Source organism: Azolla caroliniana, unplaced genomic scaffold (assembly GCF_043228905.1).
Source record: "Azolla caroliniana isolate FFs.n. ecotype wild unplaced genomic scaffold, voAzoCaro1.0.p SCAF_1, whole genome shotgun sequence".
Lineage (NCBI taxonomy): Eukaryota > Viridiplantae > Streptophyta > Polypodiopsida > Salviniales > Salviniaceae > Azolla > Azolla caroliniana.
In genome coordinates, this window is record NW_028230436.1 from 23,794,546 (window position 1) to 23,811,674 (window position 17,129).

Consider the following 17,129-nt stretch of genomic DNA (forward strand, 5'->3'; position numbering starts at 1 on the left):
AAAGGAATTACCACCAACAACACTGGGAAACCCCTCTTTTTACAAGCTAAATATGGATTTTTGGCCTTTATCACTAGAGTATATGCCACTGAAAACTTGAAATCCAAAGAAACTATTATCGCATCCGACCTATGGACTTAGTTATAATCTACCGCCATCAAAACTCAAGGATCTTCGAGGGTATATCAATGAGAACATGGGAAGTGGATTCATTCAACAATCCAAATATATTGTTAACAATAAATATCACTCACTTTGGTTGGTCGTGGACTATCAAGGTTGTCGCAATACAAAACAAATACGCATTGCCTCTAATTTCAACTTTTTTAGAGCTCTTTTGTGGAGCAATATACTTCACAAAGCTTTTTCTCTAAATTTTCTTCATTTTTTCTGTAACATAATGAAGACTTACCAACCAACTCAATAAGACATTAACAATATTTCTATCACTAACATCAAGGACAATTGTATGTGAATGAGTGCTTAAAATGATGATCAAAGTGGGTTGGAAAGAGAGGGTTGAAAATAGATGGATAGATCAAACACAACAAGTGATGGGGGGGTCACTACATGGATATAAGGACAAATAAGGAAATGAGTGGGTTATTTGAAAGGAAGTACAAAGTTGGGCAAGTAAACAACACCAGTCAACGAAGAGTCAGATGAGCCAGTGGACTAGAGTCAAAGACAAGTTGAGGAAGTAAGAAGACTATAGTCAAACATGAACATCATTATTGGGGATTATTATTGGTTCCCTCAAATGTCTCGTTGCTTTCCTCAAACATGGTCTTCAATATATGTTAATATTTCTTCCCTTATTGAGTTGCTTGTACCACCCTTGCCTCATTTGATTTGGCCAACCCAATTCCAACCATTCTAATCCTCCAAACATATTTCTCTTATTTGAATATGCCCATCCTCTCATCTACTCATCCACCCACCCTCTCCTCTAATTGTTCAATGGTCATCTTATCTACTCATTTAGTTTTGCCCATACTCATATTTGATTTTGTGGCCATCCCTCATCCTCTCATCCAATCTTCCAATGTTCATGAAACGATCGAGATACATATGTGGGTATACATGTAAAGGAGGCAATTTTTATTGATGAAACAAAAAAAGCTTTGGTTGCAACCATTAAATTTTTAACTTGGGAAAATCGTAGCTTTTGCCGACATGAGATGGTTTTGGGTTTGAACTAGTTCTGCATTTTTTTCAATTGTAGTTGGGGAGATTTTATTGTAGGCCACAAAGATTTGTTAGATGTAGATTTGGGCAAACATGGTTTTACATGCAGGTTTATTAAGCATATCAAAATGTGTGGGCATGGCTGGAAGACTAAGAGAAGCAAGATGTTGACCTAGGCACAAATACAAGGTGTAAGAGAAACAAAATATATCTGACAAGGACAAGTTTTCCACATACTGAAGGAGAGGAGACACACAACATTATTGAGGCAACAATAAATTGATAGGTTGATAGATGCAATGAATTAGTTGTTAGTAAAACAAAATATTTGAGATAAGGCTAAGTTTTTTACATACATATCGAGGAGATACCAAACCATAAACTAGTATGAATGAATGTTCTCATGTATGATTCCCCAACTCTCTCACACTCTTCCTCTCATCAATAAAGTAAGAGTTTCTTTTGGTTTACTTCCCAAGATAGGGAAAGGGATTGAAGCAACAATTAACACGAGGAGACCGAAGAGAAAGAAACAGTGAAAGTAAGGAGTAGGAGAAACATGTGCATCAATCCCATCTCATCTCGACACTTTGCTGAAGACATTCAGTGCGGTTAAGAATGTTTGTTGAATCATCGTAGAGCCTTTTTTGCAAATGGTGCGTACAACTTATCTTAAACCTCTCTAAATATGCCACCATTGTGTAGTAGAAAATCATCCGCACAAAGAGAAGACGAGAGGAGGGTTTGGTGAATGATTGATCGAAGCAGAGAAAGAGAGAGATATCGTCCGTCTGTCAGTTTGTCTGTCCCGGACTCGGGATTGGTCAATTGAGGACCGCAAATGAGCTTAACGAGAATTTGATTTTCTAAATATGTAAATAAATAAATAAGTAAAATAACCCAATTTAAAATACATAAATAGGTCAATAAAACGATAAATATGTATGTATGTAAATAAACAAATAAATAGATATTTACAAACAAATATGTATGTATGTAAACAAATAAATAAAAAATAAGATATAGAAATAAATAAACAAACAAATAAAAGTAAATTTTCTGCATATGTAATGTATGTACATACTAATACTACTGTATAATCGCGCTCTGCCATTTTCTAGGGTTTTCTGCACAGTGCAGACCCATCCCCGCCATTTGTCTGTGCTTTTCGTTCTCCTTCTAGGGTTTGGTCACCGGCACCCCCACCCCCCTGCTGCTCCTTCTGTTGTCACAGCTTCGTCTTCAGGGACAACATTTGAAGCTTCCATGCCTTCTTCACCATCGCTCGCCACGTTTCTGGCAGAAACGGACGCTTCCAAGGACGCCTCTCATTCAAAAACCGTTTCTTCACAGTTCGAAGTTTCAATGGAGATCCCAGTCTCTACAGGAAAGATAAATGAGGTTTCTTCTCCGAAGCCAGATACTGTAACTGGTTCTGCTCCTTCGGTTGTCAACGCAGAGTCTGTATGTGGATTTGCTTTAGAAGAAGTACAAGTAGAAGAAGTAGGAGAAGAAAAAGCAGAACAAATGCAGCAATCTTTTCTTTCCTCTCTTCACAACATGCCAACAGAAGAAGCTCGAACCTCTGTTGCTCCTGTGATACTTAACACTCTTCCTGATGAGACTCTAAACGTATCTCTAGCCGTTCATCATATGCCTACAGAAGAAGCACAGAAAAACGAGGATTCAATGGAGGCTACCAAAATAAACGAACCAGGGGATACCACAAAATCGGACACGGTTGGTCCTCTTGAGAGCTTTGAGAACGCAGAGGTTGGACTAGAAAAGGAACGGAAAAACGGAACTCTGGAAGTTGTCAATGAATTGCAAGTCTCTGGAAAACCAGAAACTGAAATTGAGGAGAATGAAAATGAAGAGAAAATTTCAATTTCGGAGGGGGTTGAAGGATCTCAGACATTTGAGAATCCAGAGTCTGAACAGAAAAATGGAACTTCTGAGAACTTTGGAACCGTCTCAGATGTGACAGTTGCCTCTTCAACTATAACAACTTTGGAAGGTACAGGACTCACGGACAGTATAACTGTTGAAATTGTGGATGAAAGCATCATGGTAAAGAAGTCAAGTAACTCTATAGAGGAGACTAATAAAAGTATTTCTGATCATAGTAACAGTACGTCTTTAACAATTGTTGTGGATAACAGCAAGCTTGGTAACGGTACAGAAATGGCCAATAACAGTACATATTTAACAACTTTTGAGCATAAGACTGAGATTAATAACTGCACTGATGTTTCTATTAACTCTATCGCTGAGCCTAGTAATAGTACGTTTACGGAAATTTTTGATCATAACTCTGAGGCTAGTAAGAATCCAAATGTGGCAGTTGTTGATGATGGAGGGAGACCTAGTAACTCAGTAGCTGATCGATCTTCAGAAGACATCAAGGGAGAAGGTGACTCACAGGAAGAATCGAATCAGGAACTAGAAGCAATGGAGATACCTCCACATTGGCATCCCAAGCCTTGTGTTCATATTAGCTGCATTGGAGGATCTATGACAGAAGAGGTATGAAGCAAAGTTCTTCTATTCTTTTAAAATTTGCCATTGGAAATTACTTTTGAAGTGTTTTTATTATTTATTTATATTTTCCAGCTTTGATGATCATCCCGTAGATCTTTTAAAAGATTCAAATGGCCAAACATGTTTTTTAGTATTTCTTAATATATGTACACATTTTTTTTGCGTTTGGTGGATGTAATGAGTTTGTAAGTTATGCTATAGATATTTTAATGGATTTAATGTTAAGCACCTCTCTGGACATGGTCGTGGACACTTGGCTCTCTCTCTTTCGGTGTCTTTCACTACATGTCTGCCATAGCCTCCTTGTATATTGAAATTTGCCACTGGTAGTTGGATATTATGGCATTTCATAACTCTTAATGAACAGTTGTTGAGATCATTTCTTTGTTCCCATTTGAGAATGATAATTATAATATTTGCATAGGAAACTAAATTCAATTTTCATACCTTAGACTTTACTTTTAAGCATGCTCTACTCTCTAGTGACACTGCAAAAAAGTCAATTGTAAGAAAAATTTATCAGTCCATGATTGCATGAATTTCCAGGGTTTTAATAAAGTAATTTTGGAAGGTTTTGTTTTCTAATTAATGTGGAGTTTATTTATCATGGAAAGAGAAAATTCTAAGGTTGTAAGAATCATTATGGAGGCTGAATTGCATACCATATACTGATCATAGTTTGTCATGGAAAGATAAAATTGTTGGGATTAGCCAATCATTATGGAAGCCTATCTTTGTCGCGATAGCATGAAACTTATTGATCTTAAATTGTCACGGAAAGCAAGTGCCAATGCTTATTTTCTCTGTTGGTTTGATACAATTATGGACAAGAGACTTGGAATTTCGAAAAAAGCTGAAAGCTTAAACATTTGGGTTTCTAGCTGTTACTAATTCTGCTTGAATTGGTTGGTCTGCCCCTGAATTTCAAGCTAAAAGAAAGCATCATAACAGGATAAGCTCTAAGCAGTGTGGGCCCAGAAGGAGATTCAAAAAGGGCTGGTGTGCTCGAACATCAAGACTTTGGGAGGAACAAGGGTATGAATCAATCCTATTGGACAAGGAGAAATGACATTTAAAGTATATCAAAAATCAGGAAAAGAACAAAAGTTTTTCATGTTTGCTGTAATGTCTGGGTCGAAAGGATAATTTAAGTCATAGGAAGGACTCAGTTTGTTCAAATTGAAGTGTCTAAAGCCATCGAAAGTAAAAAATAGATTGTACTTTAAGAGGAATTGAATGCACATTGAGAGGGGGTACATATTTGAAAGATTTGTTTAATGTATTTAAAATTTTAACAAAATTTAATGATTGTAGAGAGAGAGGAAACGGATTACAGAGTGTGCTTTGCACGATGAAGTAGGAGTACAAGCATTCATCCTCTGGAAGCATAAATGATTATCTTGCACATATAAAGAATAATAATTATATTAGAAATGTCTGTCTAAATATGTATATAAGTATGAGAAACTTGACATTAGTGAACTCCCATTTCTGGCCAGACATATATTATATCATCAAAGCTCGGAAATTAAAAAATCTCAAAATTGGCCATTGTTTTGGAAAGCAGCTAATGGGATGATGGAGTAGGGATGTACATAAATACGAGAAGCTTGACATTAGTGAACTCCCATTTCTGGCCAAACTATATTATATGATCAAAGCTTAGAATCTAAAAACTCTCATTTTTGGCCATTGTTTTGGAGAGTAGCAAATGGTATAGATTATGAATTTTTTGCTCTGCTTGCTTAACAAATTGGAAGCATGTTATGTTTCTTATGTGAGCAGGTTAACTCTGACGGTAACCAGCCGCTGTTATCAAGCATTGGATGAAATAAATTATTTTGTGTTTGGTATCATTGAAAAAGGTTCACCTCCTAGTTTTCCTGAATGTATGAGTTTTCTTTGCCAACCATTTATTGCATTTTTCTTGGAATCCAACTCATGGTTCCATTATTTGGCTTTGGGTGGAAAAATGATCTGTGTTAAACATGTCATATGCACTTCTAGGTTATCAATATCTGTGATTTTTTGGCTTGTTTGCACTCCAGTTGTTCAATAATGAACTTCCTGGATCAGCTGTCTGACAGCTCATTAGAGAGTTCTCAGCAGCTATTGTAAATCCATCTCTACGGAGGATATTGGCAAGCCTTTGAAAGGAAACTTCAATTCTGATTGCACCCTTTATTGTCGAATAGGATATGAAGTCTTGAAAAGAAATATATGGGCAAATAAATAAAGATTTTCCAATGGTTCATAGTTGTTTTTAAAGCATAATAACCAGTATAGTAAAAAACGGATTCTTCAGCTCAAGAAATTGACAGTTAAAATTGGAAGTTGCTTATTCTAATGAGAGTTATATACATATAAAAAAGATATATTCAAGAATAAGTGTAAATGTGTAATTACTTCAGAATTGTTTCGTAGAGAACTAAGAAAGAGCAAAATGGCAAACTCGCAAAAATTCCGTCAAGGTTCCCACATGGGAGCCATCTTGTGCGATGATGCTTGAGGTCACAGATCAATGTTTGCTGGAATCCTAGCTTGTTTGTTATTAAGGGGTCAACTTAGCTTCATGCAACAGCCTTCATCATGAAGCTAACATATCAATCTTCTAATGAACTTTAGATGTCCACCCACACTGTAACTGCTGAAAACAATAATTCCATTCAATTGAGTGTTACTTCTTCTTCATTGTTATTTGTGCTTTATAGTTCTTGGTGTCAAAAGCATGAATGCCATGTCTTCTGGTAAACTAAAAGTGTTTTGTTTCTCTTGGTGACATCTATCTTTGTCACATGCTGCCTACTAAGGACATAATCTGAAAGTGCTAATAGTGTACTCTTGGTGATATGATAAAATGCTTATTTACAGTTGTAATGTTTGGATTTGATTGGCTTTTACAGGAACTCTTACCTATATTTAGCCAATATGGGCCGATATCAAGTGTCTCATTTGAGAATGAGAGGCATGATTCAGCTCTTGTCCGCTATGAACTTCACCGTGAGAATGCAGATGATTTTCTCGGAGAAGTTCGTCAAGCTACGAATAGCACAAAGCTAGGAGACAAAACTATCATAGTTGAGCCTTTCCGCCCGGACTCATTACTTTTTATTGGGAACCTGACATCATCCATTGATGATTCTAGCTTGCAATCAATGTTTGATGCACATGGAAAAATCGAACGAGGATTTGTAAGTTTGTATAGTATATCAATCAGTATCAATGATATCACGATATGTGAAATATTTTACATGAAAGTTCTCAAAGTTGCTTCCGTCTCTTTACATGGATATGATGATAGGTGCTACGAAATGCTGAAGGAAAGAGCAAATGCTATGGATTTGTTGAATACAGCTTGAAATCACAGGTTGATGAATTTTCCTAGTACATCATTGGTACTCACTTTACTGACTATTTCTCACTATTTCTTGCAGGCTACTGCTGCTAAAGTGGCGATGGGAAACATAAACATGGATGGACGGGTCCTGAGAGTGGAGTGGTCTGATTGCAAAAAGGTTTCAGATATGTTCTCAACTGTTCTCTTTGTTGACAGATTACCAAGAGAAGGGTCCAACGTGAGTGTTCTAATTCCTTATTGATTTATCCTTGCAAGTGATGAAATTCCCTACAACATCTTGAATAATTCTTCACTTTGGTGTAATAGTTAGACACATCCTTGCAAGAGCTGTTTGGGAAATTTGGAAAAATAAGGGACAGCCATTTGGCCATCGGAATTGGTAATCAATACCGAGGCTTTGCTTTTGTGGATTTCTACCATTCTATATGTGCAGACAAAGGTGAGACATTTGTTGGTTTGATTTGTTCTATATGAGTATATTCACATGTAAAGATATGGCTTGTATTGGAATACTCTCATGATATTGATGATAATATCGTTTTCTGTTTACTTGTATATAGCCCATCTAGCACTGGATGGTTATACTTTCCAGGGGTCAAATATTCGTGTTAGCTTTGCTAACCCATCAAAATCAACACAGGTGCACCTATTAATTCTTGTTCCTCTTTTCATCATGAGAATTAAAAAATTAAAGGTTTGTTTTCTGTTGAATGTTTTATCATTCCTTTATCTAAGGATGGTTTTTTTCAGTCTTACAAGTTCCGTTATGGAACCCAGGCAGCACAAAGCTATTCTGGGAAGGGGGGAGTTTCAGGTAAGTTTATTTGTTGACAGTTGGTTGTCTATAATTTACTGAGTTTTTTTTGTGTTTTTTTGAAAATTCCCTGCTAAAACATGAAGGTTCTGGAATGATTATGTCTCCATCATTGCGAGGTTCTCCATCAATGCCTCTTATGCAGTCGCGGTTTATGAATCCAACTCGTCCTGGAATGATGGGCTATGGTATAGGCATGGTAATAAAATTTCTGTGTGTCTTTTTGTATATACTGCCTAGTTTTGTGATTGCAAGCATGAATTGACAGCATATATGAATATTTCATACATACAACGGATTCAATAATTCAATTTCATGCACACAATGGATTTATTTACTCAATATTGTACACCTAATGGATTCAACTCTTCAATTTTGTACACATAATTGATTCATTTATGTTAAATGAATTCAATGCAGCAATTTGGTAGAGGGCCTTATGAGCGTGTCCAAGTTCCAATGCATGGTAGCGGTATTGGGATGCTTGGACCAGGAGGTCGCACACCACTTTTGTATGGAAATGTTGCTTCACGGCCTGGAATGCCCAGGGGTGAAAGCAATATGCAAAGGATGCAAGGTGTTTTCCCTTGACTACCTTTTGACTCGTTTCCAACTTATCTTCTATTCTCAATCAGTAACAATTGTCATTTGTATGTTCATTGCAGCTGTATCTATCACCCCTTCTGCAATTGTTCAGGTACTCTCTGAAAATTGTAATAATTCTAATTATAATAAAAAATGTCTAAAAATTTCTTAATGAAACAGTTTTATTTTCTGAATCCAGGTTGCCACTGCGCAAGCGAAAGCACGTGAAGAAGAAGCAAGGGCAAGAGCTGAAGTAATATAACTGTCTCTTGATGCCAGAGAATGGTGCATTTAGCTCAATTCTTCTCATTCGTTATTGTATATAGGCTGCAAAGCAGGGATTGGCAAGGTCTGGTGTCCCTGGTGATTTTTCATCTGCAGAAAGGTATCAAAGATTCCAACATAATGCCCATCAGGTATGAATCCAATTTGCCGGTTGTATAAAGTATGTTATCTTGTGCTTGTATCAAGGAGCACCATCTTGGATTTCTTCTGATATTCTAACTATGAACAGCACTTCAAGTTATCAGACCCGAGTCATGCGTATCAAGCTCAACGCCAGCAATCTATCCACCAACAAGCCTCTTTACAACAACAACGTCCAAGTTGGAATCAGGTACAACAATGATGATAGTTCCTTATATTTTTCATATTTCTATCAGACTATCAATCTATTCTTTCATAAAAGTTTGTGGTTTATTTTGGCTTTAATGTTTGTGGTTTTATCAATCCGAATTTAGTAAATGTCTGTGTTTAATTTTACTGAATTTAGCATTTATCTACAGCCACCGGTTGGTCAAATTCCACAGACACAAGGAATGCAGTATCAGCAACGTCCAAGCCAGAATTTCCCACAACAGCAGCAGGTGATTAGTTTGGCTGGGTTGTCAATTAGACCATTTTAAAACCATATTTTGTTTGGTTCTCTGAGTAGTCTATTGAAATTTTGCAATACTCTCAAAATGCTCAACTATGTAAGCAGCCAACTGCCCAACAAATGCAACATTCTCAAGTAAGTTCTTTTTTTTTCTGGTTATATGCATTTGGAAAATTAAGTTTAGGTCTTGAATTTCCTGAGGAAGAGAGAAAAAGAGATGTCTAGCCAAGTGTCCTGAAATTTTCTATCTTTCCACAAGTGCCCTGGCCAACCCTGAAAATAGGAGAAAGGTGCACTGACCATTTAATTGCTTGAGTCGCACGTATGATTGATTCAGAGTGGGGTAACCAAGTTGGGAAGAGAAGAAATAAAACTAAGGAGTATTTGAGAAAATGGGAAAAGCATCAGGGATATTACATGGTCTCCCTGGATTATACTAGCCAAAATGCTGCACCTGCATATCATATGATATCTCATCAAAGCTTTGTGCAATGATTATTTGAATGTACTGGTTAAAGCAGCAGCAATATATTCAGCAGCAGCATGGATATTCACAGTATGGGCAACAACAAACGTATCAATCTGGCCAACAAGGAAATACTCCTTATAATACACAGATGCCACAATATGCTGGTCAACAGTATCAACAGCAACAGACTGTATACTCACAGCAAAATTATGGTGAACAGTATGCTCAAGTGCAAGGACAAACGCAACCACAAACACAGGCACAGTCACAAGCACAATCTTTACAGCCCACGTATGCTGGAGCTCCCGTCTCAGTAGTTAGTTCAGGGACAGCCTCATCTGGCCAGGACGCAGCACAGCAGCAGGCTTATGCTGCTTACTATCAACAGCAAGTAAGGTTTCTGCAATTTGTTCTCTATCATCGTAAACCGTTTAGAATGTTGCAGTAGTAGAACAATTTTGTAGTCCAATTCTAGATAATGCTAGAAACATCCTATAGAGAACAGTAGATATTTGGTTTCTTAGCTTTATTAATATCTGCAGCAAAACTATTGTTATTTGACGTTGTAGATTTGTTTATTGTGTGTCAAAACAGCAACTTTTTGGTATTGTAGCTTCATTAATATTGACATCAAAATTATAGTTTTTTGGTGTCCTGGCTTCATTAACGTTGGCACCCCCAAATTAATATACCCATAAATGGTTTGAAAATGTTTGGTTGCAATCAAGTTTGAAAATGTTTGGTTGCAATCAAGTTTGTCTGTAGGCAAACCTTTTGAATTATGTGGATTTGATGTATCAACTTATTGTTTCTTATGGTTTCATGGCATTCTGTGAACACGAGTTTCTTTCTTTCATTTGTTCTCTTATGAAGGCACAAGCAACACAACAGGCTGCTGGTTCTGTGACCGTGACACCTGCAACTACTACTCAGCAAAGCTATGAGGCACAGTGGGCAGCTTACTATGCTAGCCAAGCAGCTTATCAACAGGTTTATACACAGATAGAACTTGTCCCAAATTAGTTTATTAGGAATTGATAATCTATTTGAAACTCACTATGTTTTGTTCTTCTTTTGTAGCAAACTCCTTCAGCAGATGTTGGCCAGAAGAGAGCGGCTGACCAAATGGAGTCCTATCAGCAAAATCAGGTCTCTCACATCTGTCATTTTGGTGGTTTGCAAAAATAAATATCACATTATCTATGACAAGAAATAAAAAATAGTCTCCTATCTATGGTATTGGCTTTTACGGTAAGGATAGTTATATCACTAATGCTATGACTTGATTTCTTTACTAGTCAATATTGAGTAAGTGAGAAGGGTATTGGTTGCATTTTAGAAACTTTGAAAGGTATTACTGAGACAACAATGCTAGGATGCATGCACTCAGGAGAACTCTGTCTGTATAACACGCCGATCTGAACCATATCACTTCATCAAAATAATTAATATTGACATTGCCCTTAGTCTGGTATAAGTGGTCATTGATAATGTAATGCTCACTGGTGTTTAAAAGGTTAGTGAGAATGGTATTGATTGTAAATTTAAATTCTTTTCTAGCTTCTATTCAGGTAGCACTAAAATTGAGGGACTTGAGCATAAGGTGCCCCATCTATTACTCACCCAAATCATATGTTGCACTATCTGAGTAACCTAGAAATAGACCATAAACAGTGGCTCGCACAATGCCATATGCCTTAAATATGTGATAAGAAGTACTGTTTAATGTACTGAATATTGTCTATATTGGTGGTGCCCTACATTGGTATTGTGTTTTCATATCCAAAAGTCCATTTAAAGTGTTTGCTGTGGTTTGCAGGCTGCTTATAACTATGCAGCTTACTCTCAAGATGCGGCTACTTATCAACAGCAGCAGCAAACACAGAGTGTTCCAACTGTGTATCAGCAGCCAACTGATAATGTTGCAACTGCTTATCAACAGCAAGCAACTGTGGCATCAAATAGTAATCAATACCAGCAACAACAGGTATATCAGCAAGCTAATAGTTATGCACCTCAGGCGTCTAGCGTACAACCAGGATATGAACAGCAACCCATTGCTTTAACTACTGATACTTATCAGCAGCAAGCTACTGAAGCAACTCAACAAGTGGGCCCAACCGGTATATATGACTACAACAAACGCCCCAGATACTAGGAATTTAGCTTGATTACTTTTAGAGTAAATCGTTTAGAACGAAAAATACCCTCCGTAGCGCATCATTTCATATGCAAACAAGGGTTCATGAGAGCTGCAGCTATAAATATAACCCTTTTTGACAGAGATTGCGATCTCACGATTCTCTACCTCTCCCTCTCCCTCTCTCTCTCTCTCTCTCTCTCTCTCTCTCTCTCTCTCTCTCTCTCTCTCCACCCTCCCACCCACCCTCCCACCCATGGTATTGAGCTTATTGAATAGACATGAGATATTGATCAGAAGCTAGATAAGTTGTTTGATGCAAACAATATGGAAATTTTGTTGCTTCATGTCTTGTTTTTTCAAACCAATATTACAAGCTCATGCCTTCTGAGGTATCCTCAGCATTGTATTTTGTACAGGACAGTAATCTCTGGGCTTTGTTCAGGGAAATATTCTGTACTGTTAACAGGGCTTTTTCGTTCACCCTTTGGTTCTCATTTGGCTTCAAATTTACTTACATAACAATAGGTTCTGGTGATGACACTATTGCTAGTAGAGGGCGACATTGACAATCTTCGAAGAAGCTAATTCACTGTGAAAGTAGCAGAAGTTCAGATTTTTATTAGTTTTAAAGCAAGACACTTACAAGGAAGGTCTTTGTGATCTTCATTTTCAAGAAGTAATGAAATTCTATGGTAGTCCGAATTATTTCAAATGGCGTACTAAGAATATTCTGTGATTTTTGAGTTTTTGCATAGTCACTAATCTATATATATGAATATTCTGTGATTGTATTGTGGATGGATTCACATCTTACTATGTTTTAATGGTCCCGTGCATCTGTTTTCATGCTGATAATGTTTTGTTGTAGTCCTTTATATCATAGGTACAGGATTAATAAGCAAAAGTTGGCAACATGACCTGCCCCTGTTTTACTTCTCTTTCCTCTTTGTAAGTAATATTGTGATGTGTTACAAAAATTTAGAGAATTTACTATTACGTTCTTCTGTTTTAGAATGTATGCATATCATGCTCTTCCATGCAGGCTGTTTTTCACATGATGACAGGCTTTGTATGTGACTATATTGGCAGAGCATCACCACCATAATTAACAATGTCATCATGCTTTGTTTTGATATCACAATTCTTCACACAAATTAAAGTCACTCCACATTAACACCTGGTTAATCTTCTAATTACAACCAGTACATAGTTGTCTTGTAATTGTGACTAATGAATATATTTAGTATGACATCAATAGCATTATTACCCATATGTTTTCTCTTATGTTTGTGAATCGAGTCATGGGGAGAAAGTGGTCAAAGTTATTGGCTTTGGTTGGATTAAGGACCACTAAGGTATGAGTGAAAATTTGGTGAATAAAACAATGATCAAAGCATATTGGTGCCATGGGTTAAAGTGGGTGCAAATTTGAACCTTGGGTAAGCAAGAAATATAAAGGATTAGCTCATCTGTAAAGGGTTTTTCATGCCTCATTGAAGGCATCCATGTTAAAATATTTGCTTTCATCTTTGCATAGTAGTCTAATCTATTTAGAGTAGAACGTTAATGTACAAATTTACCCATTACTAGTGAATTGTTTTTGGACTTGCTCGTTGGGTAAGCTTGATGATAATAATAGTTCAATGAGAGTTTTGAATCCAATCCAAATCTGCCTCTCCCAAAATTGATGCAGTTTTACATGGCTATCTATTCGTGATTGGATTTTCAAACCATACTTCTGTTTTGATCCTTATTTCCCTCAAAGAGTTTTTACTAGAAAGGAGTAAACCCCCTTTTGACGAACACATAGGTGATATGTTGACTTGGTCCCATAGGTCAAAATTGGTGTCGTGGACAATAGATTTTTTTTTTCTATCGATGAATTTGATGCATATTTAGAACATCATTGATCTTATGCCTTGACACATCAATTTGTGGGACATCCATGTGTAAAGAACTAGATGATTCTATGAAACAAAGTAGATTAAATAGAGCATGAGAGAGATTTGATTATGGTCATTTAGGGTCAAAATTGATTATGGGACCAAAACTAAACCACTCTTGCACAATAAGTGTGGAATTGAGTCGCAACTCTTGATGCTCATGACTACGGAGCTCTTATAGGTTAGTGTGCATTGTGATTTTGAGAGGAATGTATATCTCAAATATTAGCGCAATGGAATGTGTTGAGGACCTATAGGTTAGTGTCAAGCAAACAATATGTACAAGATGGAGAAACAAAGTATGAATAGAGTGCAAGAACCAAGATGCTTAGTTGAAGCTCTAATGGAAGATTGTCTTATTCTTTGTTAACAACAAACCCCTCCCTCTCTCTTTACAATGTTATGTTTAGGCTTATATATACAGAAGCCCTAGCTTGGCGACGTGTTCACACATAGGATACAAAGTGGAAGGAGTCGGTCTTTTATGCCAACAAACTCCCCTGTAAAAGGGCTACTCTTCGTATGTATACTAATAGTTGAGGTTATCTCCCTCGTAAACCTAGATTACAATTTTAATCAAAAGTTACAATTGTATACATACAAGGCATTCGACATTCGACTGAATCTGCAGAGGTAAAGTCAGGATCTAGCCTAATTTGGTTAGTCATTTGGATCGTGTATCACCCTGATCAGCTTGTTTGAGTTGGTCGGATCGACTGGTTCGGGTTGTCTCTGGTCCGAATCGGCTCATTTGTTTGCATTGGCTTGTGTCCGATTCTAATTCTTAGCCTTTGGTGGATCATATACTTCTTGCTCGCGCTTGCTCTAGTGCTCCCTACTAAATCCTCTCTCTGTCCTCGACTCCATTTGTCCCTCGATCTCCTCCTCTACGGTCGGTCTCCTTGCACTTGGTTTTGTCCTTAACCTCTCAACATTACTCATCTGGCCGGGCCGATCTTCAACTTACCTGTTGCAATTATTAGTTCTGCTCTCTTCTGCTCGGTCGCTTGTCGTAGTCCCATGGTTGACCTTAGTGCTTCGAACGTTGTTCTGGGAGTGGCTTCGTCACGCAATCGATAATGTTCACCTCGGTATCTATCTTTCAAACTTCTAGCTTCTTCTATGTTACTAGTTCTCGGATATGATGAAACCACATCTCAATATGTTTCATCTTCGCATGATAGACTGGATTCCGAATGAGGTGTATTGCGCTCTTTGAGCTGCAATAGATGGTCAACGCTGGATGGCGTCACGAACAAGTATAATAGAGTAGAGCGAAGACAAGACTAGAAAACAAGAGAGAGGAAAAGAATAAGAACTCAACTTATAGAATCTGTAACTGGTGTTGTTCACTTTGATTAGAATCAAGGTGCGCATGAGTATTTATACAAGAAGGTAGGGCTATGTAAGCCAACTAGAAATAGGGTATGCACGAGGATGCATGCAATAGAGAATGCATGAGAATGTGTGCAAGCTAGACATGAGGATGCATGCAAGTTAGGAACTTCCAATGTTCAATCTATGCTACATGAGTTGGATTGGTATAAGGATATATGTGTAGCTCAATTGGTAAGGTTGCTCAATAGAGACCATGAGATCTTGGGTTCAATCCCTACCTTCGTCCGTGGCATATGTTTATGATAGATGGTTGATTCAGCTTCTTACCAAAGATAGGCCCACAATTGGTGCAACCATATTACTTTCTTAGTTGGTTCCAAATGTACTCGACGCAACCATATTACTTCCTTCGTTGGTTCCGATGCGGTAATGTACTTGGCCTCTATGGTCGACAGGGTCGTGCACTTTTGAAGTTTTGACCTCCAAGATATGGCGCCGCCGCCATAGGTGAATATATATCCCAATGTCGACTTCCTATGGTCTAGATTCAAGAAGAATTCAAGACACCCAATACTTTAACTAATAGACTTATATTAAAACTTATAGTAATACAGAGCGATGTTGTTACAATGCTCTAGGAGTCTCGACCCCTTTTTATAGACGGTCTAAGAGACTTCATCAAGATCCTATAGTTACAACTAACTATTATATATATTTTCTACTTGGCAATAATATTTGTTCTGGACTCTCTATTTCATACTTGTTCTTCGTCCGACTCCGACTACCTTTTTTGATTACCTAGTTTCGACTATCACTATGCTAGTTTGGTCAGTCAGCCTGACCAGTTAACACATGGCATGCCCGTGGGACAGTGCCTTGCATGGTCAAACCCACAAAAATGTCCTAGTTGTCGTCCTTAAAAATATCCAAAATATTTGGCTCATCCTATGCCGAATCCTCGTCCTCCCTAAGTCGATTATTATGTTGAAATTGTCTAATATTTTTAGGACGTATGTAATCGTCTTGGCTTTCTTGAGTGTTTGGAAACGACGATTATTTGGCCGACTATCCTCATAATATCATCGATCGTCGTGTTGGTTTATGTTGTAACGAGGTGAATAATCACGCTTGTAACGATTCCAACTACCTCTTCCGTAGTGTTCTTGTCACTCCATCCTGCGATAATCATTATGATAATCATATCATTGATAGCTGTCTTGGTGCCATCGATCCTTCTTTGATCAATACCGATCGTCATATCTGGGTCGATTGACCTCCTTAAAGCGATTCGAATGAGTTATTTAGTCATCTACCTGAATGCGCGCTTCCTATGGCTCTATTTGTCGGACTGGAACCACAACCTTGTTTAGTAGATTATATTTGCGCTGATCAATAGTGTGCCCTTTTGAGTGGTTGATTGGGCAATATGCCTTTAATGTGCACTCTATTGTGGAATGCCCCGGGTTCAAGCAAGTAGTGCACTGAAACGCTTGACGAAATCGTAATTCTTGTGGAAAATATTAAGCAAAAATTAAAAAATTAATATATATTATTAGTTAATAGTTCTTATGAATCATGAAGGAAACCGTAACTGTATTGGTGGTGGTCTTATAAAGCCACCACCAAAGTTGTAACTATTTAGGGCGTTTTAATATAATAAACGATTTACAGTTTCCCTCATCTCTCTCTCTCTCTCTCTCTCTCTCTCTCTCTCTCTCTCTCTCTCTCTCTCTTCTTTCTATCTCTCTTTCTTCTCTCTTTCTCTTCTTTCCCTACATGGTATTAGAGCCAAACGATCTGTAACCTATAGTCTATGCCTTTCTTAAATCACAAAACACATGCCCCCATCCTAATTTAACTTTCATGCCCATAC

At 37.5% G+C, this 17,129-nt stretch overlaps 1 protein-coding gene across 1 annotated transcript; it reads left to right on the top strand.

Moving 5' to 3' along the window:
- The first annotated feature begins 570 nt into the window (after nt 1-570).
- On the top strand, nt 571-12,140 carry LOC147869205 (uncharacterized). Its single transcript, XM_087322040.1, has 21 exons — nt 571-629; nt 1,226-1,297; nt 2,310-3,714; nt 6,633-6,920; nt 7,031-7,096; nt 7,164-7,304; nt 7,394-7,526; nt 7,648-7,727; nt 7,838-7,901; nt 7,988-8,100; nt 8,322-8,478; nt 8,567-8,598; nt 8,686-8,739; nt 8,813-8,902; nt 9,001-9,102; nt 9,272-9,352; nt 9,469-9,498; nt 9,882-10,223; nt 10,706-10,822; nt 10,913-10,981; nt 11,652-12,140. Exons 1-21 carry the CDS (start codon nt 571-573, stop codon nt 11,988-11,990), a joined length of 3,834 nt encoding a protein of 1,277 aa, XP_087178166.1. The 3' UTR covers nt 11,991-12,140.
- Nucleotides 12,141-17,129: the final 4,989 nt, after the last annotated feature.